Source organism: Glycine soja, chromosome 10 (assembly GCF_004193775.1).
Source record: "Glycine soja cultivar W05 chromosome 10, ASM419377v2, whole genome shotgun sequence".
Lineage (NCBI taxonomy): Eukaryota > Viridiplantae > Streptophyta > Magnoliopsida > Fabales > Fabaceae > Glycine > Glycine soja.
The window spans coordinates 50,996,694-51,024,661 of NC_041011.1; the positions used below are offsets into that span (position 1 = coordinate 50,996,694).

Here is a 27,968-nt window from a genome sequence, read left to right on the forward strand (position 1 = left end):
TATAATAAACTTGTGAGAGAGTAGGATTGAATTTCCCAAGTTTACTTGGTCTCGTTGGTCAAGAGGCTAAGCCTTGTTTAGACCGGGCCCACAATGACTCAAGCAAAATTAAGAAAAAAAAATTTGCTGAATCCTTCAAAGCATTCATTTTGATCCACAAGTGGAAATTAATTGTGTGACCCCACGTGTTTTTAGAAATTTCCTCAGCCTTTCTTGCCTACCAAAGCATGAAAGTTCCTCCCTCTAGCAAACACACAGAGGTGTCAACCATTTACTCCAATTGTAAGGTCAATGCCGGCCATAGCCTAGCTGTTGACAATTTTTTGGAATAATTCTCTTCTCCCTCTTCAATGTTCTCTGTCCACCACTAGACAGTAGATACACTCCAAAATGAACATCTTCTTTAACCTCAGATCCCTCTCTTCTCCCCTGATTCTCTCCTACATCATCATCTTCTATCTCCTTGCCAAAAACACCTCCTGTGATGTGGACCCAAACTTTCTTGCATGTACACCCACAACCTGCGCCAACAACAATCAAAGTATAAGTTATCCGTTTTACATCGAAGGAAAACAAGAACCTTTTTGTGGGAATCCCGGTTTTGGCATCTCTTGTGGTCCAAAGGGTTTTCCAATCCTTAATCTGTCTAATACCATATACATCATTCACCATATATTCTACGAAAATCAGACACTTCGAGTGGCCAATGCCGCGTTTTCAGCTTCACGACAAAACACCACCAATTCCAAAGGTTGTCTTCCTCTTCCTCTTACTCACAATCTCACTCTTCCTAGTACCCGCGAGTTCGATATTGCTCCGAATCAAACAGACATTAGATTGTTCTACGGCTGTGGGTCATTGCCTTGGCTGGAAGAGCACAAAGTTGGGTGCTTTAACGAAACGAGTTCAGTTCTGGCATTGTATAAAGAGGATAAAAATATAAGTTTTGTGTCAAAGAATTGCAAGGGCGAGGTTGTGGATACGATAGTGGAAGATGGAATAATAGGAGGGAATGAAGAAGCGTTGACAAAAGGGTTTTTGCTGACGTGGAAGGCCGGTAACTGCAGCGTGTGCCACAACACTGGAGGGAGGTGCGGCTTCGATTTCGTCATGTACACTTTCAGGTGCTTCTGCACTGACAGTGTTCATTCTGCCATATGTGATCCTGATGATGATCCAGGTTAGTTTTTCTAATGACTAAAACTTCTAATAAATATAATGACCAGGTTATTAAAATGTATGGAGACATGTAACGTTTACTCAAACTACATAATTGCAATGGCTGCATGGTTAGATACTTTGATTGGAAATTACTAGTATATATAAAGGATGCTTTAATTTAATTGCCATGCAGCATTATGAAAAAAGAGAGGCTATATTCGAAAAAAATAGGTGGAAGTAAAAAGTTGAAAGTTGAAAAATAAACTTTATTAAATTATAAGTGTTTGATAAAATTAATTGTTAAAATATTTATAAAAATAATCAAAAAATATAAAATGATTAAAAAATAATATAATCATAATTTATTTAAAAATGATAAATAAAAAATTTGATAAATATATTAAAAATAAAAGAAAAACTAAAAATTAAAGCCGTAAAAAACACTACTTAAGAATATGTTAAAATATAAATTATTTGCTTTGATTTTTATAACATCACTCGTCATGACTAGAGGGGATAATTGTTGGTATGTACCAGATTAAAAATAATCACGAATTATTAATGTATAATGGAAATTGCATTTGAGTAGCAAAGGCTAACCGAGAGAATCTTGATTTAGTTGTTTATAGGCTTTATGTAAAAAAAAAGTTGTTTATAGACTTAAAATATACTGTTAACTTTTTTTTTAATTGGTTCTTAATTTTTAAAAGTTTAAAATTGGTCTTCTTATTTAATTAATAACATGTTAGTCTTTTTTAAAAATTTATTATTTATTATTTTTAGACAAGATTTTGATTTTTTTTATTGATGAAATTATGGGAAGCAACCCCTGTTCATACAAAAAAAAAACATAAATAAAATGAATATTATATGAAAAATAAGTTTTATGAGCAACATGAAAATTGATAAATCTAATATGATATTCTTTTCTGATTGATCATGAGCTTTAGCTTTTGAATAGTCCTACTTCTACTCTGAAAACTTTTCAATTTAGAGACAAAAATCTCTATGACCTTCTACAAAACGAAAGTTGTGAAGCTTTGAGAAACAATTATACTCTCATTTTGCTGCTTTTAGTTTCGAATACAACGCAATTCTGTTGAGGTGCAACCGCAGCCTCCATGTCAACCCTACCACAAAAATAAATATGAGCAAGTATACAAAGTGCCATATGACTACGATCTCTATCTACTACAAGCACGCCATCACAGTTCTTGACAGAATGCGCAAATGTTCAGCTTCCAATTAAAGATGTGGCTGACGCTAGAAACCCATTCACATTCCTAACTGCTGCTTAATATTGTTATTTATTAGCATGCCGTATTTTTCTCTGCATAACTTTATCTTCACGCTGTGTTGTTTACTAATTTTTTTTCTTCTAATTGCTGCAGTTGGGACAAAAGGGTCGAGTTTGAAGGCCAGACTGCGTATAGGTAATGTACTGTTTACATAACTTGATATTCCTTTTCACAAATTAATGATTAATTTTATAAATAATTCTTTTCTTTTGATCATAAACGAGCCTACCCTTCACACCCGAGTCTAAGTACTAGGCATATTTGAATGTTACGTTGGTTTTGTAGTAAAATAAAAAGCCAAATTAGTCCAATTAATCAACCAAACACAACCTATAAACATGTTTTGTGACTTTTATTGATTTATACAGCCATTACTTTCCTACTTAGTACTTACGCTAAACATTCTCCTTTTACATAAAATTCTCCAGCTTCAGCCGTGGTGGCTGCTGGCATTGTAGTGCTGCTGATGGTCTTGGCTTGCTGCTTTAGGAGAAATATCTTTTGGAGGAAGAATCCAACACATCGGATTATTGAAGGGTTTTTGAAGGAACACGGACCCCTTCCTACAGCTCGGTACAGTTATTCAGAGGTTAAGAGAATGACCAATTCTTTTAGAAACAAATTAGGCCAAGGGGGATTCGGTAGTGTATACAAAGGGCAGTTACAAGATGGTCGTGTTGTTGCGGTGAAGATTTTAAATAAATCAGACGGCAATGGAGAAGAATTCGTCAATGAAGTTGCAAGCATTAGCAGGACTTCACATGTTAACATTGTTAGGCTTTTGGGATTCTGTTTGGACAGTTCTAAACGGGCTCTAGTTTACGAGTTTATGCCTAATGGATCTCTTGACAATTTTATATATGAAGAGAAGAATCCCCTAAAGGTTGCTCGCCACTTGGATTGCAAAGTATTGTATGATATTACAATTGGCATTGCTCGTGGATTAGAGTACTTACACAGAGGTTGCAACACTAGAATCTTGCATTTTGACATAAAACCTCACAATATATTGTTAGATGAGGATTTTTGTCCAAAAATATCCGATTTTGGACTTGCAAAAATTTGTCCAAGAAAAGAAAGCGTGGTATCAATGCTTGGTGCTAGAGGTACCGCTGGCTATATTGCCCCAGAAGTTTTTTCCAGGAATTTTGGTGCAGTGTCACATAAGTCAGATGTTTATAGTTTTGGAATGATGGTCTTAGAAATGGTTGGAAGAAGAAAAAACATTAAGGCTGAAGTAGACAACTCGAGTGAAATATATTTTCCTCATTGGATTTATAATCGTATTGAATCAAATCAAGAGCTTGGTTTACAAAATATAAAAAATGAAGGTGATGACCAAATGGTGAGAAAGATGACAATAGTTGGCTTGTGGTGCATACAAACCCACCCTTCAGCTCGACCAGACATTAGTAAAGTGATGGAAATGTTAGAAAGTAAAATGGAGTTATTGCAAATTCCTCCTAAACCTTTTCTGTCTTCTCCTTCAACCTCTCCGGTTCATTTATCATGTGAGACACTATAGTTTAGAAGAATATATACTAAGATGTAGCCTTTGTTGTAGTACATTGCACTTATTACTATTTTTCTTCTTCTTTTAGTTTGGCTTTATAAATTGATGAGTAAGTGCAGCGTTAATCACTTTGAAAGATTTCATACTCTACATCTATTTCTTGTCTTAATATTCACTTTTGATAGCTATGTAGACTTAATTTTTAGGTTTTGTCTTCGCTTTATCTGCTTGCTTTAAAATCCCCTTCCTACCCATTTATGATGTGGACGCACACCACGAACCGCTCCATCTCGTCGCCGACATAGATCGTGGTTTGGGTTTGGATTTCATCGCCTTTCCCTTTCCCATGCGCCGCTCTGCACAGTGGCCACCCCAGATATGGGGTATGAGGCTACCATCTTCTCAATGGTTTTTCTGCCACCGCGAAAGTACGGAATAAGAAGGAAAAAGAAAAATAAAGAGAGAAAGAGAGGGAAGGATCGCCGGAAATATCTTTTTACAGTGTTCGGCGGTGGTGGTCCAAGAGAAGAAGGGAAGAAATAGGACGGTGGTGGTCCAATAGAAGAAGAAAGGAGATAATAAATTCCAAAAATGATAAATTAATCATCACATTTTAATCCTTACTTGTCAGATTAACAAAAACATTAGATTTCATAAATCAAACTAACCGTAGGACTAATATTTACACTAGAAATTAAGAAAACCATTCGGTTTTTTCCTTTTACTCGACTCTTCCTAACATTTCTACTATGGCCTCTGTTTCCGCTCTTGTTTTTTATGACTTTTCTTTGCGCCACGTCTGTTCGTGCCTATTTTGGTATCATTTATATACTATTATAAATTTTAATTATATAAAAATGTTTGTGAGTAATTTACATGTTAAAATACTAGTTAATTTAGAGTGATATGCAGGGGATAAACCATTGCGGATTTGCTAGAAGGGGTAATTTAATGGGCTTGTTGGTTCAAACTTTAATTTAAAAATGTAATCACGGGTGAATGTGTAATGGATATTGCATTTGAGAAGCAAGGGCTGAAGAAGAACCTTGATTCAGTTGTTTATATCTACCAACCTTATATTTTGCATTGCTGGGTTCGCAATGTCCCACAGCCACAATGGTTGCCCCACCACTATAATTTTTTTCCATAATTATTTAGTAGACGAAATCTTCCACATGACTTCAAGTCAACTGGTGTTTTAAGTAGCTCATACGGGCACAGCTTCGCCAAGAATGTTTAAAATAATTATAAGACTCTCTTCTTTACCTCTTACATTATAACGCTTCTAGCTCATAGACGTACTGGGTGATTGAGGAAGGATGAGTGGAGTTTATGAATTTGTATCATTGCTTTTGTTTTGTCACCTTATGCCACTTCTATTGGCGGCGGCGTGTCCACCTCTGCTTTCTTGTGGAGATCTTGGCAATATCAGTTTCCCCTTTACTACAACAGAACGCCCCGACTGTGGCTTTTTACCCATACGGAATTGTGAAGATCCACTCAAGTTCAAAATGATCCAATTACAGAATAATGGAGAATGGTTTCGGGTTGTACTCGTAGCTCAGCTTCGGAACAGTTCTATCATAACTTTTCAAATTAGAGACAAACATCTCTATGACCTTCTGCAGAACGAAAGTTGTGAAGCTTTCAGATACAATTATACTATTCCTCCCTTCTTTCACTTTGCTGCTTTACGTATCCAATACCACACAAGTCTGTTCAGGTGCAAGCGCAGCCTCCATGTCAGCCCTCCCACGGGCATGCTTAATTATACAAAATGCCCCGACTACGATCTCTACTACAAGCACATCATCACGGCTGATGATGTGTCTCGGAGTTCTTTGGCGGCATGTACAGAGGTCCAGCTTCCAATTAAAGACGTGCCTGACGCTATAAACCCATTTACCTTTGTAACTGCAGATATCACCATTCGAGTAGACTTAACTGATGAATGTGCAGATTGCAACTATCGCCATGGAGGGCAGTGTAAACTTGACAGCACAGAGAAATTTTCTTGTGCCAGTGGTATACTACAACAAAAACCCTGAAAACACAAGCACGCACCCATAAATGCCATGCACTAATAGTCTAATAATTATTGCTTTTATCTGCTTTTCCCATTTTAGGTTCTTAAATGTTTCCTTCACGATTTGTGTTATTTGTTAAATTGTTTCTTCTAATTGCTGCAGTTGTAAAGAAAGGGTTGAGCTTGAAGGCCAAACTGGGCATAGGTAATGTACTGTTTACATAACTTGATATTCCTTTTCACAAATTAATGATTTTATAAATAATTCTTTTCTTTTGATCATATACGAGCCTACCATTCACACACGAGTCTAATTACTATGCAGATTTGTATGCTACAATGTTTTTTTTAGTAAAATAAAAAGTCAAAATTAGTCCAGTTAATCAACAGAGCCTATAAACATGTTTTTTGACTTTTATTCATATATAAAGGTCATTAGTTTCTTACTTACGCTAAGCATTTTCCTCTTATATTAAATAAATTCTCCAGCTTCGGTCGTGGTAGGGGCTGCTGGAGTTGCTGTTCTGCTGATGGTCTTGGCTTGCTGTTTTAGGAAAAACCTTTTTAGGAGGGAGAACCCAACCCATCGGATTATTGAAGGGTTTTTGAAGGAACATGGGCCCCTTCCTACAGCTAGGTACAGTTATTCAGAGGTTAAGAAACTGACTAATTCTTTTAGAAAGCAATTAGGCCAAGGGGGATTCGGTAGTGTATACAAAGGGCAATTACATGATGGTCGTGCTGTTGCGGTGAAGATTTTAAATAAATCAGGAGGCAACGGAGAAGAATTCATCAATGAAGTTGCAAGTATTAGCAGGACTTCACATGTCAACATTGTTAGACTATTGGGATTCTGTTTAGATAGTTCTAAACGGGCTCTAATATACGAGTTTATGCCTAATGGATCTCTTGACAGGTTTATATATGAAGAGAAAAATCCACTACAGGTTGCTCACCAATTGGATTGCAAACAATTGTATGATATTGCAATTGGCATTGCTCGTGGATTAGAGTACTTACACAGAGGTTGCAACACTAGAATCTTGCATTTTGACATAAAACCTCACAATATATTACTAGATGAAGATTTCTGCCCAAAAATATCAGATTTTGGACTTGCAAAACTATGTCCAAGAAAAGAAAGTGCGGTATCAATATTTGGTGTTAGAGGAACCGCTGGCTATATTGCCCCAGAAATTTTTTCCAGGAATTTTGGTGCAGTATCACATAAGTCAGATGTCTACAGTTATGGAATGATGGTCCTGGAAATGGTTGGAATGAAAACTAATATTAAGGCTGAAGTAAGCCGCTCAAGTGAAATATATTTTCCTCAATGGATTTACAATTGTATTGAATCAGATCAAGAACTTGGTCTGCAAAATATAAGAAATGAAAGTGATGACAAAATGGTGAGAAAGATGATAATAGTGGGCTTATGGTGTATACAAACCAACCCTTCAACCCGACCGGCCATTAGTAAAGTGGTGGAAATGCTAGACAGTGAAGTTGAGTTATTACAAATTCCACCTAAACCTTGTTTATCTTCCTATTCAACCTCTCCAGTTCATTTGTCATGTGAGACATTGTAATTTAGGAGAGTACTGGTATGTAGTCTAGGTTGCAGTATATTGCATTTATTACTAGTATATTTGACTTTTAGTTTGACCTCATAAATTGATGTGTAACTGTATTGTAATGTGTAAGGTTGGCATTTCAGAAAACTTCAGACTTTATACCTATTTCTTAACTTTAATATATGCTTCTGATAGGTATTTAATCGCTTTGCTTCAAAACCCCCTACATAATGTCTATTTAGGAATGTACTAGTGAAGCTTTGAATAATACAAAGTGAAATTCCATTGACAAGAAACTAGACTAGTGAAAAACCAACGAAAGAAACATGAAAAAACTGTAAGCTAGAAAAAACTTAAACCGCTAAAAACAGGAGGATTTTTCGTTTGCATTCTTTTTGTCATAGGATCTAGCTAACTAGTGCTGAGGACCGTTAAGAAGTGAACATTAAAGGTTTTTATTAAAGATTAAAATAATATTCGCTGATACATTTAAAAAAAAAATTCTTTAGAAACATTAGTTAATCTCTCTGTATTTTTGGTATCCTACTTAGCTAGTCTTTGTTAATTAGTATCTAATTAGACATGTCATTGAATATTATAAAACGAAACGTATTTGAGGGAAGAGATAAGATATTTATAACCCTTTGAAAGAAATGAAAGTGAAAGGAAAGAAAAAAAAAACCATAAATCATGTGATTTCTTTGTTTGATAGAATAAAAAGTAAAAGAAAAATAAAATAAATGATTAATTTCATGAGATAAAAATTTAAACTTTTTTTTCAATTTAAATATATATATTTTCTTTCCTTTTGGCCGTTTCTTTCCTCCCTACCAAAAGTAGATTACATAGAAAATGTGTCAAGAAATTTAAGGTCACTGAATATCGCAATTGGTTGATGAAGATTACACCCATTTTGAACGCCTTCCTTTTGATCAAGAAATTTAATCACCATTAAATGAAGTGATGTGTCAGACGCTAATAGCTAAAAACGAGGACCTAACCTTTTCATAAGCCACGACCTGACCTTTCCAGAACCGTGTCCCATTTCCAAGAATTTAATTAGAATAATACTGTGGCTCACAACCAGTGTAGTTTGTCAATCCGTTTACGTACTCTGCACTTTAAATTCTGAAAGAAAGTTCAGATGGAGTAGTGCCGTCTTGGATCGGTATAAGATCACACTACAATGAATCAAATCTTATGCTTCTTTCAACTCACGTAATTGAGCATGAAATTGGTCCCACTATCATTGATGTAGTATTCAAATTATTGATTAATTACCTTGAATTTTGGATTTCACTTTTAAGTCATTTGATGAGCTTACCGTGAGGTAATTTTCTTAGGTTAATATTGATCACAAGTGTCTCAGACGATACTCACAGTTGCAGGATAGAAAAGATTGCTATCCTGTGTTCTTGCTGATCTTCTTCTTACCGATACTAACAGTCAACAGTTCTCAAGACTTGAATAACTCCTCTATAGAGTAAAAGGACTATATTTTTGCTTCTTCTGTCAGCTGTAATTTAATTAAAATTGCTTAAAATTTGATCATCACATAATTCACTTAAAATTGTTTAAATACTTCCTTAATCACCCAGTAGTACGTTTATGAGCTGATAAACGTTACAGTATAAGAGGTGAGTCTCTTAATTATTTTAAACATTCGCGATGATGAGGCCGTAACGAGCTGTTTAATACGCATGTTGACTTGAATAATGAGTATGGAAGACTTGGTCTAATAAATAAGGGTGGAATAAATTATAGTAGTTGTTGAACATGTCAATACGCATGTTGACTTGAATAATGAGTATGGAAGACTTGGTCTAATAAATAAGGGTGGAATAAATTATAGTAGTTGTTGAACATGTCAATTTGTCTCTATGCCCATGGAGGCCAAAGGTTTTATTGTGACCAAGGTACGGCTTCACATGTTATTTAATTAAACTATGGTTTTGAATAAAACAATCATATTTAGACACCATTAACACCCATAACATTTTCCTCTAAAAAAAAATACCTATTTTTTTTTCTTATTACTTATATTATCTAGGAGGGAAGAGAGAACACCTACTGTGACAACAGAGGGGAAGAAGGTGAAAGGACGGCGGAGAAGTGGAGGGAAATAAGAAAGGATAGAAAATGAAACAGAGAAGAAGAGAATAAAATGGAAAAAAGTAGAATTGAAAAAAAAGCAAAAAAAAAAACCCGTCATTGATTAATTTTAATAAGTCGATCTAACATATTAAAATAAAAAATATTTTATTTTCACACAGTAAAATCTATCATATGACAAATAATTAATTATATTGTTTGAAACTAAATACGACATAAAATTATTCCTCCCAACAAGTTTCACACTATGATTCTATGAAGTGGTGCTTCCAACATGCAAAAGCATATGCTGTGGCCTATGGGTGACACAACGCAGTAGTAGCTGATGATGTTAATCAGAGTGATACAAAGACAAAAAAATAAATAAATAGGAGCCGTCGATTGAGATGGCGTCTCCTCCTGTTTAGTGCTTACATCACAAAAACAATCCATATAAGCAGGTAAATATATTTTTATACCAGTTTGATATTTTTTAAAAATTAGTTTTGTCATTTAGCCAAATTCATTCTGTAAATAATTTGGGTTTAAATATATTTTTCATTTTTGCCTCTTAAAAAAATAGTTTTAATTTTTGTAAAATGCTTTTATTTTATTTTTTTCATGAAAAAGTTTTACATAATACTTTGAATACTAAAAAAAGTATTATCTAAAATTCTTTAAGAATAAAAAATAAAATAAACATATTTTATAAAGATTAAAACGATAAAAAAAATCATTTGCTTGCGCTTCTAAGTTCTAATCTCCACTTTATTGTGATTTTCAATTTTCAATAATCAAGTTTTCTCAAATGTCTCTTTTTATAATATAGGAGCCTACCATTCACGCACGAGTCTAGGAACTACGTACACAGATTCGTATGTTACGTTGGTTTTGTATATAAAAGGCAAAAATTAGTCCAGTTAATCAATCGAGCACGGCCTATAAACATGTTTTGTGACTTTTGTTCATGTATACAGGTCATTACATTCTCATTTTCGCTAAACACTTTCCTTTATTATTAAATAAATTCTCCAGCTTCGGTCGTGGGGGTCTTGGCTTGCTGCTTCAGGACAAGGATCTTTTGGAGGGAGAATCCAACCCATCGGATTATTGCAGGAACATGGACCCCTTCCTACAACTAGGTACAATTATTCAGAGGTTAAGAAAATGACCAACTCTTTTAGAAACAAATTAGGCCAAGGGGGATTCGGCAGTGTATACATGATGGTCGTGTTGTTGCGGTGAAGATTTTTAAATAAATCAAAGGGCAACGGAGAAGAATTCATAAATAAGTTGCAATTATTAGCAAGACTTCACATGTTAACGTTGTTAGACTATTAGAATTCTGTCTGGACAGTTCAAAATGGGCTCTAATATACGAGTTTGTGCCTAACGGATCTCTTGACAAGTTTATATATGAAGAGAAAAATCCACCAGAGGATGCTCGCCAATTGGATTGCAAAATATTGTATGATATTGTAATTGGCATTGCTCTTGGATTTGAGTACTTACACAGAGGTTGCAACACTAGAATTTTGCATTTTGACATAAAGCCTCACAACATTTTACTAAATGAGAATTTCAGCACAAAAATTTCTGATTTTGGACTTGCAAAACTATGTCCAAGAAAAGAAAGTGCCGTATCAATATTGGGTGCAAGAGGAACCGCATGTTATATTGCTCCAGAAGTTTTTTCCCGGAATTTAGGTGCAGTATCACATAAGTCAGATGTCTACAGTTATGGGATGATGGTCCTAGAAATGGTTGGAATGAGACATAATTCTAAGGCTGAAGTAAACCGCTCGAGTGAAATATATTTTCCTCATTTAATTTACAGTCATCTTGAATCAAATCAGGAACTTGGTTTACAAAATATAAGAAATGAAAGTGATGACAAACTGGTGAGAAAGATGACAATAGTGGGCTTATGGTGTATACAAACTTACCCTTCAACTCGACCAGCCATAAGTAGAGTGGTGGAAATGCTAGAAAGTAAAGTTGAGTTATTGCAAATTCCACCGAAACCTCGTTTATCTTCTCCTCCAACCTCTCCAGCCCATTTTTCAAGTAAGAAAATTAATTCATGAGAATACTAGTGTGTAGTCTATTTTGCTGTATATTGCATTTATTACTGGTATATTATGCTTTTAGTTTAACCTCATAAATCGAGGTGTAAGTGCATTGTAACGTGTAAGGTTGGCACTTCAGAACACTTCATGGTCTACCTATTTATTGACTTAATAACATGTTTCTGATAGGTGTGTAGTCGCCTTGCTTCATAAACCACTCCCCTTTCATTTGTCGTTCTATATATTTTTCTAATGAAAATAATATATACTGGGAAAGTCATAAGAAAGTGTCACAAAATGTCTATTGTAGGAATGTACTAGTGAAGCTTTGAGTAATACAAAGTGAAATTTTATTGACAAGAAACTACACTAGTGAAAAACCAACGAAGGAAGCACGAAAAAACTTTAAGCTAGACAAAACTTAAACAACTAAAAACAGGAAAATTTTTGTTTTCATGTTTTTTATCATAGGATCTTGCTAAATAGTATTCAGGAGTAGGAAAGGTTAAGGAGTGAATAGTAAAAGTTTTTATTAAATTTCTAATAATATACTCCCTTAATATATTTTTTTAATTTTAATTCTTTAGAAATACTAGTTATAAGTTAATCTCTCTGTAGTTTTTCTATCCTACCTACCAAGTCTTTGTTCATCACTGTCTAACTATAAAACTTATTTGAGGGGAGGGGATACTTACATAGAAAATGTGCCAAGAAATTTGAAGCCATTGAATATCGCAATTGGTTGATGGAAATTGAAAATAAGATACACCCATTTTGAACGGGTTTTCTCTCTTTAGTCACGGTTAAGTGAATTGTGTCCTTAATGGAAACAAGGGGAACTGCTGGATACATTATATTGATCCTGAGGTATTCTCTAGAAAGTTTGGAGGAGTCTCACATAAATCTGATGTGTACAACTTATGGAATGATGGTTTTGGAAATGGTTGGGGGAAGGATGAATAACAATGTTGTACGTTGCAAGTGAAATATATTTTCCACACTGGATTTACAAGCGTCTTGAACTGAATCAGGAGCCTAGATTGCGAAGCATAAAAAATGAAACTGATAAAGAAATGGTACGAAAGTGGATCGTAGTGAGCTTATGGTGCTTTCAGACAGACCCGTCAAATAGGCCAGTAATGAGTAAAGTGGTAGATATGATGGAAGGAAGCTTAGAGTCCTTGCAAATACCATCAAAACCTTATCTCTCTCTTCACCTCCAAGATCTCCCCCAAGATCCTCAGATCACAGCACCTGCACATCTCACACTACTTATGCTTCAGAGTACTAATTATTTTCTCGCAGCATAAATTTTCATCACTTATAAACCAACACATTACACATGTTCGTGCGTATTGTTGTCTTGTCTCCTATATTATAATTTATAATGTTCGCAGACTTTCAATTAGTTGAAATGGTTACTGTTTGATAATTAAGTGTATTGTTCGCCAATAATTTGTATAGCTGTATATGCATAGATGATGAACAAATGTCACTCCGCACACTCCATTAAAATGCCAACCAGGGATGCTACAATATCAACTTCGTTGATGATTTATGTGTATTGAACAGGGAGAGGCCGGAGAATTCCCCCGTTTGTCATTCATTCCCTAATGCCTATCCCGCTTGGCTGCTACAACTTGATGGATTTTAATGGAGTGAAGATCCTAAATGAATTGAAAGAAAATGGTGAGGAATTCATCAATGAAGTTGCAAGTATCAGCAAAACTTCTCATATCAACATTGTAACTTTTCTGGGGTTCTGTTACCATGGTTCTAAAGGAGGAGCTTTGGTTTTGTCTAATGAATCACTTGAGAAGTTTATCTTTGAAGAAAATGCCCTAACGACAGATCGTCAATTGGACTTTCAAACATTGTACCATATTGCAATTGGTGTTGCTCGAGGACTAGAATACCTGCATAAAGGTTGCAATACTAGAATTTTACACTTTGATAAAGCCTCACAAGTCATAACATTCTCTTGGATGAGAATTTCAACCCCAAGACTGCAGACTTTGGTCTAGCAAAACTTGCACATAAGAAATGAAAGTGATGACAAATTGGTGAAAAAGATGACAATAGTAGGCTTATGGTGCATACAAACCCATCCTTCAACTCGACCTACCATAACTAAAGTGGTGAAAATGCTAGAAAGCAAAGTTGAGTTTTTGCAAATTCCTCCTAAACCACTTTTGTCTTTTCCTTCAACCTCACTGGTCCATTTATCATGTGAGAAACTGTAGTTTGCGACTTGTGAGAATACTAAAAAATATATGATGCAGTGACTTTGAGTGATCTTTGGCTTAAAATTCTAAAAAGCATCAGCCACCTCTTAATTTGCCTTCTTCCAAGACGTCCGTTCAAAGTCTTTGTAGTTTACCTTGAAGTCAAAAGTGATTGCTACTGTCTGAGATTCTAGAAAGGTAATTTATGTAAGTTATGAATATAATTGAGATTTTAGAAATAATTATGCTAAGTTTATTGCTTAATTTATATAATGGCCTATGAAGATTGAAGAGTATATAAATATCGAAGTTAAGTATCGTTTTCTAATATAGCGTGTGTAATAATTTTTATTGCTTGAAAATTGTATTGTTCACGAGAGTATTAAGCATCTATGTACCCATATACAGGTGATGCACTCTCTAAGAGAATCCAGAAGAGAATCCCCAAAGGGAAACTGGACATTATTCTGAACTTTTGTAATCCCCAACAGTGATGCACTCTCTTCGTTTGCATCTAACGAAATGTATGCATTATTTACTTAATTCTAACGACTTGACACTATTTATAACTACCAATATTTAAACACAAATGCAAGCACGGAACCAACGGAATACTTTACAGAGAACTCGGTATATTAAACATGAATTCCATCAAAAATTCATTTCTGAAACATAAGAAACTGTGGAATAATCCAGAGGTAAATTACACCAATCCATGGAAATAAAAAAGAGCGCCGAGAAATTCTAGTATCAGCGGGCTTGAAATTAGTCAGTCCATAATAAATTTGAATTTGAGAACTCTCATGGTCTTATATCCTTAAAATACACCACTTTGTATATTCCAGCCAAATCTCCACTGCTAGTCCAACCCTAATGGATTATATATCCTAAATTTTTTCTGAGATGATTGTTCTGGTTACACTTGTTTACGGTGTGTTTGACAGTCGACAGGAGAGGAATTAAAAGAAAATAAAAGTGAAGGTAGTTCATGCGTGCGTGTCAGAAGTTCGTTTTAGGACGGATTACAGAAAGACGGAGCTTCTCTCAGTTCTGAAAAATTCTTAAGACAATTATTTAGTAATAAAAAATTAGAAAAAAAAAATATAAACAACTGTCTCCTCTGGTCCAAGATCTATCTTTTTCAACTCCGCTTTTCGCCCTCTACTGTTCATTTCTCGATGCAAAGCTATATAAAAATATCTTAAATTTCGTTTCAACTCAAGTTGCTCCACAGAGAGGCAAAAAAAATTCAAGAAGATTGATTGAGAAAAGGACCGAGAGGAAGAAACCGCTCAAGGATTGGAGAAAACAGAAGTATTTAATGCATCGTGAAAATGGAACAACATGTGCGAGTAAGTCCAAAAACAAAATGAAGGCGATCACCGATCTATATTAGTATAATAGAAGTCAGAAACTAGACAGGCGCAGTACTTATAACAATAATGCTACTTGTTCTCGTAATTTCTCTTTCTTAATGACCTACTTCTTCCATCTCAAAATAAATATTAATTATATTTTAATAATAATTTTAAAATACTATTATTTTATACTACATAATTATGTTTCTCTTTAAAATAATGATGATAACTTTTTAGACTATGAAGATGAATGATATTTTTTTATAGATTAAAAATAGCTAACTTATTTTACATAAATTAAAAGATTGTTAAGTCATTTTAATTAATAAATAATAAAAAGTCTTAAAAAGAATGTATCATCTGTGCTTCTCAAATTATTACTAGTTGTTTAATTATAGTTAAAGTTAAGTATTCATTTTGGTTTCAAATATTATATATATATATATATATATATATATATATATATATTTTCTTCTCAAATTTTAATTAATTTTATCTTATTTAATATTATTATTTTTAAAATATTATTTATTTAATTGAGTAGTGATTTTTTTTATTTTTGATTTTAAATTTCAATAAATAAATAAATAATTTTTTTAATTAAAATTAATATAATTAAATATAATTAACTAATTTTATAATTAAGGTGACATATTTTTTTCTTCGTATATTTTTGAGACGGAAAGAATAATAAATTGATAAATTAAAATTATAAAGTCTCAAATGAAACGGGTCAGAAAATAATAGTAGTATAGTAGTAGAGTATTATACAACCCATTGATTTGATCATAAAAATGAGAGTCATGGCAAGCTTAACATTTTAAAGAACAGCAAGGATAGAATCGTCTTTTTGATTGAATGCAGCTGCAAAAAGTTGCATATTATAGTCTTTTGAGGTAGAGCAGCGTGTCAGTATAGCCAAAGAACCAATAGCAAGCATCGCATTAACGCAACATGCTCATTTTCAGTTAACCCCTCTGTTTATAACAATAACTCCAACCAAATTATTACCCCCATTCCATTACCGTTAAGCCCTTTCGTTTTCTCATTAATTCCAAATTTATCACTCTACTTTACTCAAACACAAAACACCACCCTCTTCAGTCTTCACCCCTCACTCCTCTTTCTCTCTGTGAGAACAACAATGGCAGCAACACTCTCTCACCTCGTTGCTGTTTTCCATTTTCTTATTCTTCTTCTTCTTCTTCTCATGGTTCAAGGTTTTAGTAACCCTGATTTCGACGCTCTTTTGTCCTTCAAAACCGCTTCAGACACATCCCAAAAGCTCACAACATGGAACATTAACAGCACTAACCCGTGTTCCTGGAAGGGCGTGTCGTGCATTCGCGACCGAGTCTCGCGACTCGTTCTCGAAAACCTCGACCTAGAAGGTTCCATTCACCCCTTAACCTCTCTGACTCAGCTCCGAGTTCTGAGTCTCAAAGGAAACCGTTTCTCCGGTCCCGTTCCAAACCTCTCCAACCTCACCGCTCTAAAACTTCTCTTCCTATCTCGCAATGCCTTCTCCGGCGAGTTTCCGGCGACCGTCAAGTCGCTCTTCCGCCTCTACCGTCTCGATCTGTCCAACAACAACTTCTCCGGCGAGATACCGGCGACGGTCAGCCACTTGACCCACCTCCTCACTCTCCGTCTCGACGGTAACAAGTTCTCCGGCCACATTCCCGATGTGAACCTCCCCGGCCTCCAAGAGTTCAACGTCTCCGGCAACCGTCTCTCCGGCGAGATACCCAAGTCCTTATCAAATTTCCCAGAATCCTCGTTCGGGCAAAACCCGTTTCTCTGTGGAGCCCCAATTAAAAACTGTGCACCCGACCCAACAAAACCCGGATCCGAAGGTGCCATCGCTTCACCACTGGTACCACCCAACAACAACCCAACAACCACTGTATCATCTTCACCAAGTTCAATGCCGAAAACACCAGCATCAGCATCAACAACAAGTAATAAAAGCCACGGAAAGGGTGGTTCGAAGATAAGTCCAGTGGCGCTTATAGCTATTATAGTGTGTGATGTTTTGGTTCTTGCAATAGTGTCATTGCTTCTGTATTGCTACTTCTGGAGGAACTATAAGTTGAAAGAGGGAAAAGGGTCGAAGTTATTTGAGAGTGAAAAGATCGTGTATTCGTCGAGTCCTTACCCTGCTCAGGGAGGGTTTGAGAGGGGTCGAATGGTGTTCTTCGAAGGTGAGAAAAGGTTCGAGCTTGAGGACTTGCTTCGAGCATCCGCGGAAATGCTTGGAAAGGGTGGGTTTGGGACTGCGTACAAAGCGGTGCTCGATGATGGAAATGTGGTTGCGGTGAAGAGACTCAAGGACGCGCAGATTACAGGGAAGAGGGAATTTGAGCAACACATGGAATTGTTGGGAAGGTTGAGACATCCCAATGTTGTTAGTTTGAGGGCTTACTATTTCGCGCGCGAGGAGAAGTTGTTGGTCTATGATTACATGCCCAATGCCACCTTGTTCTGGCTCCTTCACGGTACCTATTATTTCATTTCATTTCATTTGCACCTTCATGGCTCTTTCTGTTTGTTTGTTTGTTTGTTTGTTTTGTCTAGGCCACATGAATTAAATAAAAAAAAAGTTTTACATTTATTTCTTTGTTCTTTAGTTGCCCTCAGTTGAGGATAGTAGGTTATGTGCTTTGAAATAATATTTTCTTTCTTTGCACCAAAAGGGCCATACCCAACTGAGTCACGCATGTAGGTTACCGGTGCTGCATAAATGTAGCTTGTTTTATTTTGAGGGGTCCATTAAACGAGGCTCCTCCAAATTTCCAAGTTTTGATATCATGAACCATGTGCTATGGATAGGCGTTCTTTATGACGATTCCTTATCCTTCCTTGCAACGTTATAGTAGTGGAGTAATTTTTTAATGCATTGTTGCAGACAAGGGAACTGTTAATTGTACAGTAACTGCACAAATCACAATCATAACCCCTGGGAATCGGGACATTGTATAGTACCATCCAGACTTGATTGTGAATTGTCTTGGACCGCTTTTCATTAATAATAATAAAAAAAAAAGAATACGAGAACTATTTTTGCTGTATGCTCTTTTCGTGAGCAACATTTGGCCTTTTGCTTTATCTTTTTGCCAGTTGAATGAATGTCCAAAAAGTGTAATGGCAAATGTGTAATTAAAAGGGAAGCTGATGGTTGAATTGGTAACACAGGGAACCGAGGACCCGGACGAACCCCACTAGACTGGACCACGAGGCTGAAGATAGCAGCGGGAGCGGCGCGAGGTGTGGCTTTCATTCATAACTCGTGCAAGTCCCTTAAACTCACCCACGGTAACATCAAATCCACCAACGTCTTACTCGACAAGCAGGGAAATGCACGCGTGTCTGATTTTGGGCTCTCCGTGTTCGCGGGCCCAGGCCCAGTGGGTGGCAGATCCAACGGCTACCGCGCTCCGGAGGCATCGGAGGGTCGAAAACAGACGCAGAAGTCTGACGTGTACTCTTTCGGTGTGCTCCTGCTGGAGCTGCTCACAGGGAAGTGTCCCTCCGTGGTGGAGAGTGGAGGGAGTGCTTACGGCGGGGTGGTGGACCTACCAAGGTGGGTCCAGTCAGTGGTGAGGGAAGAGTGGACCGCTGAGGTGTTTGATTTGGAGCTGATGAGGTATAAGGATATTGAGGAGGAGATGGTGGGGCTGCTTCAGATTGCGATGACGTGTACCGCGCCTGCACCCGATCAACGGCCCAGGATGACCCACGTGCTCAAGATGATTGAGGAGTTGCGTGGGGTCGAGGTGTCGCCATGTCATGACTCCTTGGATTCGGTGTCTGAGTCTCCTTCCTTGTCTGAAGATGCGTGTGGAACAACCAGTCAGTGATTTTAGGACTAGGTTCTATTGGCGGCTTTTGTTTTTCTAATTATTTTTAATCTCCTATGCAAATCCTTTTGCCTGTTCTCCTGAATATGTCAAGATTAATTTTCGTTCAAGGTTTTCGGCTAATTATTAAAGCTATTATGTGAAATGATGATTGTAGGGGTTATTAATTAATTAATTAATTGGGCTCTAATTGAGGTAAATGGTGTAGGTTGGTGAAGACATTGTTGGGTCAGTTCAATAATGATTGACGTGGCCTTGAATGAAATCGGTTTCAAAAGAGAAAAGCATTCCTATTGCCTACTTTGGTTAGCCAAGTTTAATTTAAACTTGATTGGAATTTGTGATGTCTTTTTTGACCGTCAAGGAATCTGGAGTAGGAGGCGTCCAAATAAAATACACTATTTTGCTCCTTCTCATGCGCTTCCATCCAATTAATTACCTTTTTCTGGTCTAATTTGTCACTACTAGAACTACTAGTATTGGGATATATAAGAATCCAATAGTAGAAGTAAAACCATCCACGAAGATCCATTAAGCCAATGAAATAGCTCATACTGTATTGATGAAATAAGTCTACACCGTATAAATAAAAAGCTTAAAAGGTAAAAAAGAATGAATGAAATAATTGGTTATACTCGTAACTTGTGTTTTTGTGCCTATGGAAGTATTAGAAATGCATAACCATGGGTGCAATCTTGGTGAGCTTCGACAAAGAACCAGGGGCGAACTTCCTAGCAAACAGAAAACAAACATTGATGCTGTCTCCATTATACTCACATTTCTGATCCCTTAAACTCTCCAAGAACTTAACAGTAATCTCCGATCTCAAAAACTTAGTTGGGTGTGGACCACCCTTTGACCAATCAACCCAAGTCAAGCTCCTATTCGAATTCCCCTCCCAAAATTTGATGCTCACATACGTTGGCAGGTAATGTTCATCTGCATAACATGAACCTTTGCAGTAGTCTTGAAAAACTGGGAAGTATTTTCTGTCAGACACCACTTCTAGTGCAAGGTCTCTATCCATTTCAAACCATTGGGACCCTTTTCTCCACTGATTAAGGGAGATCTCAGGCAACATCTGGATGCTGTAGCGGCCTCGGCCAACCGAACTAGGATCATCAAAAGCCATGACGTAGTTTTGGGTGGAGTTCATCAAGTAAGTATAGATGGTTGAGAAGTTGAAGAGTGGTATGCAGGATTCTGACAAGAGTACAAAACGTTGGTTTGAGATGTCAACAAGTGCATTGGCCAGCAAGCGACGCTCAGCTTCAATCATGTTCACATTACCCCATTCCACTTCCTGCATTATGTGAATACCAGATAATCAGATGAAGACTATACTATTGATCAATGTTTTTTTCTAAGTTGTAGCAAATTACTACTGGAATTGGAATTAGGAATCTTAATCAACTCCGTGACACAATTAGAAACAGATAGCCATAAATGGAAATAAAATAAAAACTAGATACTTTCTCGAGGCATTAGACTCATTTTATTTTATTTCTTTTACACAGGACATTTAAGGTTGTAATAAAGGACCCGCTCAAATTATGCGTACTTTCTGATAATAAAAATAATTCAATCCATATAAGAATTGATATGATGTACAATTTACACAAAAAGGTAGTAAATATCATTGTCCTTTAAACAATTGGGATTTGATAATTTAGGAATGTTTCCCTAAACCGGTAGCAGCTAGCTGTTACCAGTTAATGTGGGGTGCATGAACTATCATTTTCAATGCTAATCAATAGTATGGGATTGTTTGTAATGATCATTTTTTTTATCGGATGTCCAATATGATGTCTACATTCTAGTGATCCTAAACAACAAAAGAAAATATGTATGCTGAAGAACGCTCAAGCTTAGATTATGTTTCCTTTATCTATTTTATTAAAAATAAAATTGACCACATCTAATGACTATAGACGAGAGCACAAATGAGCTTGAGCATCTGCATCCCACAATTGCCAGCGTACTGATAGAAGTTCACGAAGAGAGAATGTCTTATTTTTTGCCTTTTAGAACCTATAGTCTAAATAAACTTTTATACTACTAAAAATAGGATGGTTTACTTTACTGCAAATTATCATTGTAGCTGAACTTTTTCCTACAAGTCTATAACGTGCCCTATGATTCATTTGACCCATTTTTCAATTATGCAAGCTGTAGGATCGTTGACTAATAACAAAAACTAGGATATGATCAGATCAGTAACAAAAGATACAAGTTGTCATTGACTACGACAATGATCCTACACAAGCAATAGTCATTTCAATAATTGGCAAGAAACTAACAGTAAATGTAACAAGTAACTGAAGAAGAAAGCAACTGACCTTACTGGGAATTCTCCGACCTTTAAACACTGGACTCTCCGGGCGTGATCCATTGTATGATGGATTGGAGTGCACGTAAATTGAGTAGAACCCTTCATGCCCTTTGAAGAATTGCTCCCACAAAGGTGCCAAGAACACAGGACCCCTTGTCAAGAACATGAAGGCAACCTTTGGAACACGATCAAACGGGTAATCAGGGATCTTCGCAGTCATTGAAGCTCTCCATAGCAATTCCTCATCATCCATATCATGCACAACAGGAGGAGGCTTAAGGAACTCCTTCAATCCTACATGACTATTTTCAGTTTCCATTTGTGTTTCAGTTTGAATTTGTGTTTGAGCTTGAATCTGTGTTCGAGGTTGAGATTGATTAGATATTTCTGGTTTTGCAGTTGGTGGTGGCAAGGGTGGTGTTCGCGGAAAGGAAGACAGTGACAACTGAGTGAATTGTAGACTAAAGTTGCAGTCTTTAAGGTAGAAACTGAAGATAACTCCAATGGTTATACCAAAGCCCAAAATTAGGATATAGGTAAGAAACTGAATAAAGTGAAATTGAGCATTGAAAAACTTGGAAACAGAGTTTAAGGGGTATTGATTATTTTGGCCCTTCATTCTCTGGGGACAAAAACACCAAATTCCCTAATAATTCTGTTATATGGGTATATATGATGGGTACCTGAGTTGTAAGCTTGTAAAAAAAAAAACAATAAGAAACACGTGACTTGATGAAACACTTGAAACTATATCAGAAACAAACCGATCTTCTTATTAAAATATCTCTATGGTCATAAGACTATGAACAAGAAGAAGATCAAATGAAAGTGTTTTCAATACAATAATGTTCGCCTAGTTTCAAAAACTTAAATGATCCAAAATATGATGGAAAGTGCAAGCAAGGGGTGATAGAGAAAGAAATTAAGCTCTAGAGAGAAATAGAGAAAGGCAGAAGAAAAGCTATCTCCCTTGGCTCCATTTTATGCCACAAACTGATTTGGTGGCTTTGGATTGGAGACTTTTTCTCTTTTCCGTTTCCCTCGATGCCAACTTTTATAGTATAAGCCTTTTGTTTTATGCTCTCCAAGAAATAATAATGACAGCTTTGTCTAAAGGCTGAAGTTGCCAAAGACAGAAACAGTTATCGCTGGTTTAGGAAACCTGTAGAAGATTGATTTTTATATACAAGTTCGTTACAAGAAACCAATAAATACATTACACATGTCTGTCTGATTGGAAGTAGGAAAGTTAATTAATTATTTCGTTGAAAATTACGAGGAAAATGCAGATTCTGTTGTTATTACGTGGTGCCGTCTCTTGCTGGTGCAGTGTGCAATGTTGAAACGACGAAGACGTTTTCTATGTGGAACTTTTGACATAGGAAAACGTATATTTGGACGAAGATCTAGACCAAGTTATGTAGCCGCCGTGCAAAATACTTTTTTTCAACACGTTGGTTTGTTACGTGTTTGGTTACATAGGTTTCGACTATTTCATATTTCTGTGGACCCGTTAGAGTTTAGGGAAGAGAGGTTCTCCTAATTCCTAAGCCAAGCCCAAAACATGAGACCAGAAAGAAGCCACCCCACAGATGTAGCAGCGTTTTGAAGACTTTTCAACAAAATTAACACCCAACAATCAAAACTGATACGCTAAAAATTATGCGAGTGAAATAATGCAAAAATGAGGGAAATGTTTTTTTTTTTTTTTCCCTTTTCGGAGGGTGTAATTATATTAGGCACGCGTATATCTGTTTGTGGGGGAAAAAATTGTTTGGTCAATTACAAGTTAGAAGAGAAATTAACGTGCCGGTCAAATAAAAGGGGAAATGGTTGCCACAGTAAATGGTGGGTAATAGTATAATGAGGGGGATGTATCGGTACATAAATTGGATATGGAAAATCAGTAAGGTCAACCTTATTTTGAATGAATAAAAAAGAGAAATAGAAAAAAAAGGAAAGGAATCTAAGGAAATAATAGGTGTGATAATTAATGTGATAAAAAAAGGCAAAGAGAAATAAGAAAAAGAATGAAGTAGAAGGAAAATAGAAAAAAATGAGGGTATCTTAATAACGAGTGAATAGCTTTTTTTTTTTGTTACATTGAGTGAATAACTTATGCTTCTTTAGTGTTCTAATTTGAAATAATAAAAAAAAATAGTTTTTCTCTCAAATGTTTTTTGCTCAAATGCTGAGAATGAATACTTTGAAAGAAAAACATACATGTAGTTGGATATTTGAAAAAAAAATGCAAAATCAAAGTCATACAACTCACTTGTAATTTGTTAGCCATGTAATTTAGATCTATCCCTATCAATGAGAAAAAACTTAGAAACCCCTGGGGGCTGGCTAGAAGATGAAGAAAAGGGTGACAAAGAGGAGAGTAAATAAATAAAAACGAAATGCCAATTTTTTTCCTTTTTCTGAAACACCTGAAAAAGAAAGGGTGAGATTGAGATTAAAATATTATTCTGATGTTTTCAATGTAAATGATTTGCAGCAATATGGAATACACGACAACAATCCGTTGCCGCCTAAGTTATATGTTAATCCGAGGCCAAAATCCCTTACTTTCAATTCCAATCAATTATTTCTGAAGTAGTTTAAGATATTCCTTGTTTTCAATTCGTGGTCGTATGTTCATAGACGATGTTACATTAACTTTATTATTACAGAAACAGTTAAAGTTTGTGAATTTGACCAATTACATTAAATAATTGATTCTGATACATGCTACTAGACGGTCAATTATTTAAAAATTATATTTTATATAATTTTTAAAATAGTCATTATAAAAGTAAATAATTTCTAATTATATAATAATTTTTTAATGTAAAAAATATTCAGTCTATAATGTATTTCAATTAAATTCTCAAATAATTTCCTAACATATTTAATATATACTTTTTTTCATTATAAGAGATAAGCATTCCATCAAAGATAACGAAGTTCAAAACTAATACTAAACACAACCAGTTGATCGTGATTATAAGGTGACAGAACCTCTAGCCGAATAATAGACGCATAACAACACACACAAATCATCTAACAGAAACTCATAAAATACAAAAATCTAGAAATTTGACCACCAATTTTGTGTAATCAGTTGAATGAAACATTCACACCAAAACAATAGGCTGAATGAAATATCTTTTTTTTTTTCATGTCTGTCCAATTATAGATTAGAGAAAAAAAAAACATTTTAGAATATCATATTTGAAGAATGAGCACTTTGGCTTGACTTTTCACGCATCATCTGATCTGAGGAATCTGAATATACGCCAAACCTAAGTTCTAGTTAAGTTTGAAAGGGCTTTCGCCGGTAGAAAGTAGAAACAAATTATTTCCACAAATCACGGCAGTACTTCTCTACCACTATTTATCCTCAATCACATGTTTAAGTTTTATTTGCTTATATTCAGCACTTATTGACGAGATAACTTTAGGAAAAACTTTAGTTTGGTTTATAAAATAAGTAATTTTTTTAATCATCTCATGTATAAAATATTTATTAACTTTATAAATGATTAATATTTCTCTGTCAATTAACCAACCACTATTAATATTATTTTAATATTATTTTTTTCATTCACAAGATTTAAATATTAAACCTTACTTAATATAGGCTATGTTTAGTAAAATTAATTAAAAAGTTAACTTAGAATTGAAAAGCTAATTTATTAAGATTATATTTAACAAAATTAACTAAAAAAACTTAAAGTTGTAAAATTAGTTTGAAGCTGAAAAACTAATTGGAAGTTGATAGCTAAAAAAATTAATTTATTAAATTAAAAATATTCAATAGAAATACTTGTTAAAGTAAATGGAAAGTATAAAATAACAAAAAAATATGATTTATTTTTTTTTTAAAAAAGATAATGAAAAAATGAATAAATATATTGAGATAAAAATTAAAAAAATATAAAAAATTAAAAATTATAAATTAGCGTGTTAAAAAGTACTACTTCAAGTAATGTTTAAAAAACGTTAGAAATTATTTTAAAAAAAACTTTTTACCAAATAGTCAAATGAATTTTTCAACTAATAAAAAAAGTTAAAAATTAGTTAAAATATCTTATCGAATATAATTTAAATTATAAATATTAGGTAAAATTAATTATAAAAATAACTGAAAAATATAAAATAACATAAAATAATATAATCATGATTTATTTAAAAAAATAATAAAAATATAAATAAATATATTATGAATAAAAGTAAAAAAAATATAAAAAACTAGAAACTAGAGATTATGTTCGACCAAACATTTCAATTATCTTCTAACTTTTTTTTACTAGTTAAAAAACTCATTTAATTATTCGGTAAACAAATTTTTTTTTTTAATAATTTCTCAGTATTTTCTAACATTTTTTTAATGCTACTTAATGAAAAGAAGGAGATGTCCTAAGTTCAACTCTCTCACTAACCAAAAAACTAACAATTAACAAAACTAACATTTACCAAAAACAAAAATCTCTATTAATGCACATTGCACCAAAAATAATATTAAAAACTACTTTCCAGGAAATGGATGAGAAACTCCTCCGGAAATTCCTATTAAAAAAAAAACTCCTCCAGTAAAAATATCATCAAAGCTCAAAATTTGGACTCTAGTTGGCATACAAGTTGTGCCATTAAGAAATCCCGCTTGGCAAGCACCAAATAGAATATAACTCTCCCACAGTGACAGAGGTACGCCTGTACGTTGACAGTACAGTACAGCAATGCCAGCAAGAACACCGGCAATAAGAAATGAAGATTTCCCATTTGATGTGATAAAAAATCCTAAAGGTAGAGATGCAGTATGCTCTGTCAGTTCCACGAAAGAAAAACAGCCAATCTCACAAGTAATTCTCCTCAGATTATTATACAAGGACTATTTATAGAGTTCCCGTTATCTTGGGCATTTTCAATGCTAACAATAAACTTGGAGGATAGGCTACACATTTTCTCAAAAGATGCAATTGAAGAAACTGATCGGCAGTCAGTGCAGCTCTTCATGCTTATAGTTTACCCACACTCTCAGCAAATGTAACCAAACTAGAATTATAAGTTTCTAGAGAGAAATCCTGCACATTCTCACAAAAATTGTCCAACTTTCATTCAAATGTGTTGAGCAAGTTTCTTAAGACACAATATAGAATTGCAATACCATGAATCATGCACTATTCTGCCACCCAAATTAATCAATCATACATGAACACCAAATATTGAGATGCAGGTAAGTAATTAAATCCAAAATTGAGCAGTGTTACATATGGTTTACCTAACAAAACAGAAGTACAACATTCTAGAAATAATAGACATGGATTAGTTTTTTTCTTCTGTCCATGGTAGACTAGATATTGATCAAAGCTGTTCGACAGTTTGGGCGGCAGATTCTTCACATTGTTAGAAAGTCAGATGACGGGGGTTATTTTGTATTTTATTGAAGCACCGGCAAAGTCTTTGTTAGTAAAGGATGAAAAAACATTGAGGGACTAATTTGAAGGATTTTTCAATATTTGAGGGACTATGTAGCATGATTGCTAATACTTTAGGAACTACTTATATAATTTTAATATTTTAATGACTATTTAGGAGGGAGAGTAATAGTTTAGGAATCAAATTGATGATCTATTCTCTTTTGTAAGATGTAGTACTTTTGTCCGTATATATTGTTGCATCTCAAGCTCTGTGCTAGGAAGTATCAGCTATATATAATAGTAAATCACACAAATGACCGACATGCATACCTACCCAAGGTTTGAATAAAACTAATGTTGTATAGATATAAATACAAGGATATGATATGATGCAATATAGTTGAACAAACAAATGCTACGCATTTTAGAAAACTTCAAAAGACGACTGTGAACATAAAATTGCTAATGCATAAAAAAAAAAAGGAAAATTTCTTTTAGTTTTAGAAAGAAAAATAGAAAAGGGAAAAGAAAAAGTGCAACAAATTGGAGCATGGCACACATGAGAAGATAATGTGGGAGCGAAAAAGAGTAAAGAATGCATGGTATGAGAGAGGATAAATTCTAATATGCTCCCAGCTCCCAGCTAATACTCTACAAAGTTTTGTACCGTTTAAATTTAATATAATGTGAGGACGAGCCCTGGTGCAGCAGTAAAGTTGTGTCTTGATGACTTGTTGGTCATGGGTTCGAATCCGGAAACAGCCTCTCGTATAATATCCCTCCCCCATACCTTCGCCTAGCGAAGAGTCTCTGGGCAATGTGGTACGAAGTTTTTATTTTATTTTGAATCATCCGCAGCTCCCAGATAATGTAAAAAAAAAAAGAAAAAGAAAACTCTGGTAAGAGAGACTAGAGTGAGAGATGCAGAGCATGCGGTGAATATAAAAATACCAACAACTAAGCAAAGAAAGCTGACAAGGCCAGAAATCCTAGCAGGCACAACGGATTTTTCACCAATAGATACTAAGTATTTCTCAAATTAATGTTTTTTAAGCT

At 34.9% G+C, this 27,968-nt stretch overlaps 3 protein-coding genes and 1 pseudogene across 5 annotated transcripts; 3 read left to right on the top strand and 1 right to left on the bottom strand.

Annotated features, from left to right (window-relative positions):
* Nucleotides 1-112: 112 nt before the first annotated feature.
* LOC114369336 (LEAF RUST 10 DISEASE-RESISTANCE LOCUS RECEPTOR-LIKE PROTEIN KINASE-like 2.7) lies at nucleotides 113-7,775 on the top strand. Of its 3 annotated transcripts, XM_028326551.1 has the most exons (4): nucleotides 123-1,180; nucleotides 2,553-2,594; nucleotides 6,162-6,203; nucleotides 6,488-7,775. In XM_028326551.1, the coding sequence occupies exons 1-4, from the start codon at nucleotides 391-393 to the stop codon at nucleotides 7,585-7,587; spliced, it is 1,974 nt and encodes a 657-aa protein (XP_028182352.1). In that variant the 5' UTR covers nucleotides 123-390; the 3' UTR covers nucleotides 7,588-7,775. The 3 variants fall into 3 exon arrangements, with proteins under 3 accessions (XP_028182353.1, XP_028182354.1, XP_028182352.1); XM_028326552.1 differs by lacking the exons at nucleotides 6,162-6,203; nucleotides 6,488-7,775 and adding an exon at nucleotides 2,888-4,624 and having other exon boundaries at nucleotides 113-1,180; XM_028326553.1 differs by lacking the exons at nucleotides 2,553-2,594; nucleotides 6,162-6,203; nucleotides 6,488-7,775 and adding an exon at nucleotides 2,888-4,624 and having other exon boundaries at nucleotides 113-1,180.
* Nucleotides 7,776-9,458: 1,683 nt separating this feature from the next.
* Nucleotides 9,459-12,220, top strand: LOC114371857 (annotated as a pseudogene).
* Nucleotides 12,221-16,260: 4,040 nt separating this feature from the next.
* On the top strand, nucleotides 16,261-19,346 carry LOC114371136 (probable leucine-rich repeat receptor-like protein kinase At1g68400). The gene is made up of 2 exons (XM_028328564.1): nucleotides 16,261-17,813; nucleotides 18,511-19,346. The coding sequence occupies exons 1-2, from the start codon at nucleotides 16,460-16,462 to the stop codon at nucleotides 19,173-19,175; spliced, it is 2,019 nt and encodes a 672-aa protein (XP_028184365.1). The 5' UTR covers nucleotides 16,261-16,459; the 3' UTR covers nucleotides 19,176-19,346.
* A 332-nt stretch (nucleotides 19,347-19,678) lies between these two features.
* On the bottom strand, nucleotides 19,679-22,685 carry LOC114371137 (glycosyltransferase BC10-like). Its single transcript, XM_028328565.1, has 2 exons — nucleotides 21,515-22,685; nucleotides 19,679-20,478 (listed from the first exon to the last, which is right to left on the bottom strand). The coding sequence occupies exons 1-2, from the start codon at nucleotides 22,124-22,126 to the stop codon at nucleotides 19,843-19,845; spliced, it is 1,248 nt and encodes a 415-aa protein (XP_028184366.1). The 5' UTR covers nucleotides 22,127-22,685; the 3' UTR covers nucleotides 19,679-19,842.
* Nucleotides 22,686-27,968: the final 5,283 nt, after the last annotated feature.

Coding starts and splice junctions, on each gene's coding strand:
- LOC114369336 (XM_028326551.1), top strand. CDS start 391: ATGAACATCTTCTTTAACCTCAGATCCCTCTCTTCTCCCCTGATTCTC. Junction 1,181..2,552: donor TGATCCTGATGATGATCCAG/GTTAGTTTTTCT, acceptor TAATTGCTGCAG/TTGGGACAAAAGGGTCGAGT. Junction 6,204..6,487: donor GAAGGCCAAACTGGGCATAG/GTAATGTACTGT, acceptor TAAATTCTCCAG/CTTCGGTCGTGGTAGGGGCT.
- LOC114371136 (XM_028328564.1), top strand. CDS start 16,460: ATGGCAGCAACACTCTCTCACCTCGTTGCTGTTTTCCATTTTCTTATT. Junction 17,814..18,510: donor CTTGTTCTGGCTCCTTCACG/GTACCTATTATT, acceptor TTGGTAACACAG/GGAACCGAGGACCCGGACGA.
- LOC114371137 (XM_028328565.1), bottom strand. CDS start 22,126: ATGAAGGGCCAAAATAATCAATACCCCTTAAACTCTGTTTCCAAGTTT. Junction 20,479..21,514: donor GTCGGAGAATTCCCAGTAAG/GTCAGTTGCTTT, acceptor CACATAATGCAG/GAAGTGGAATGGGGTAATGT.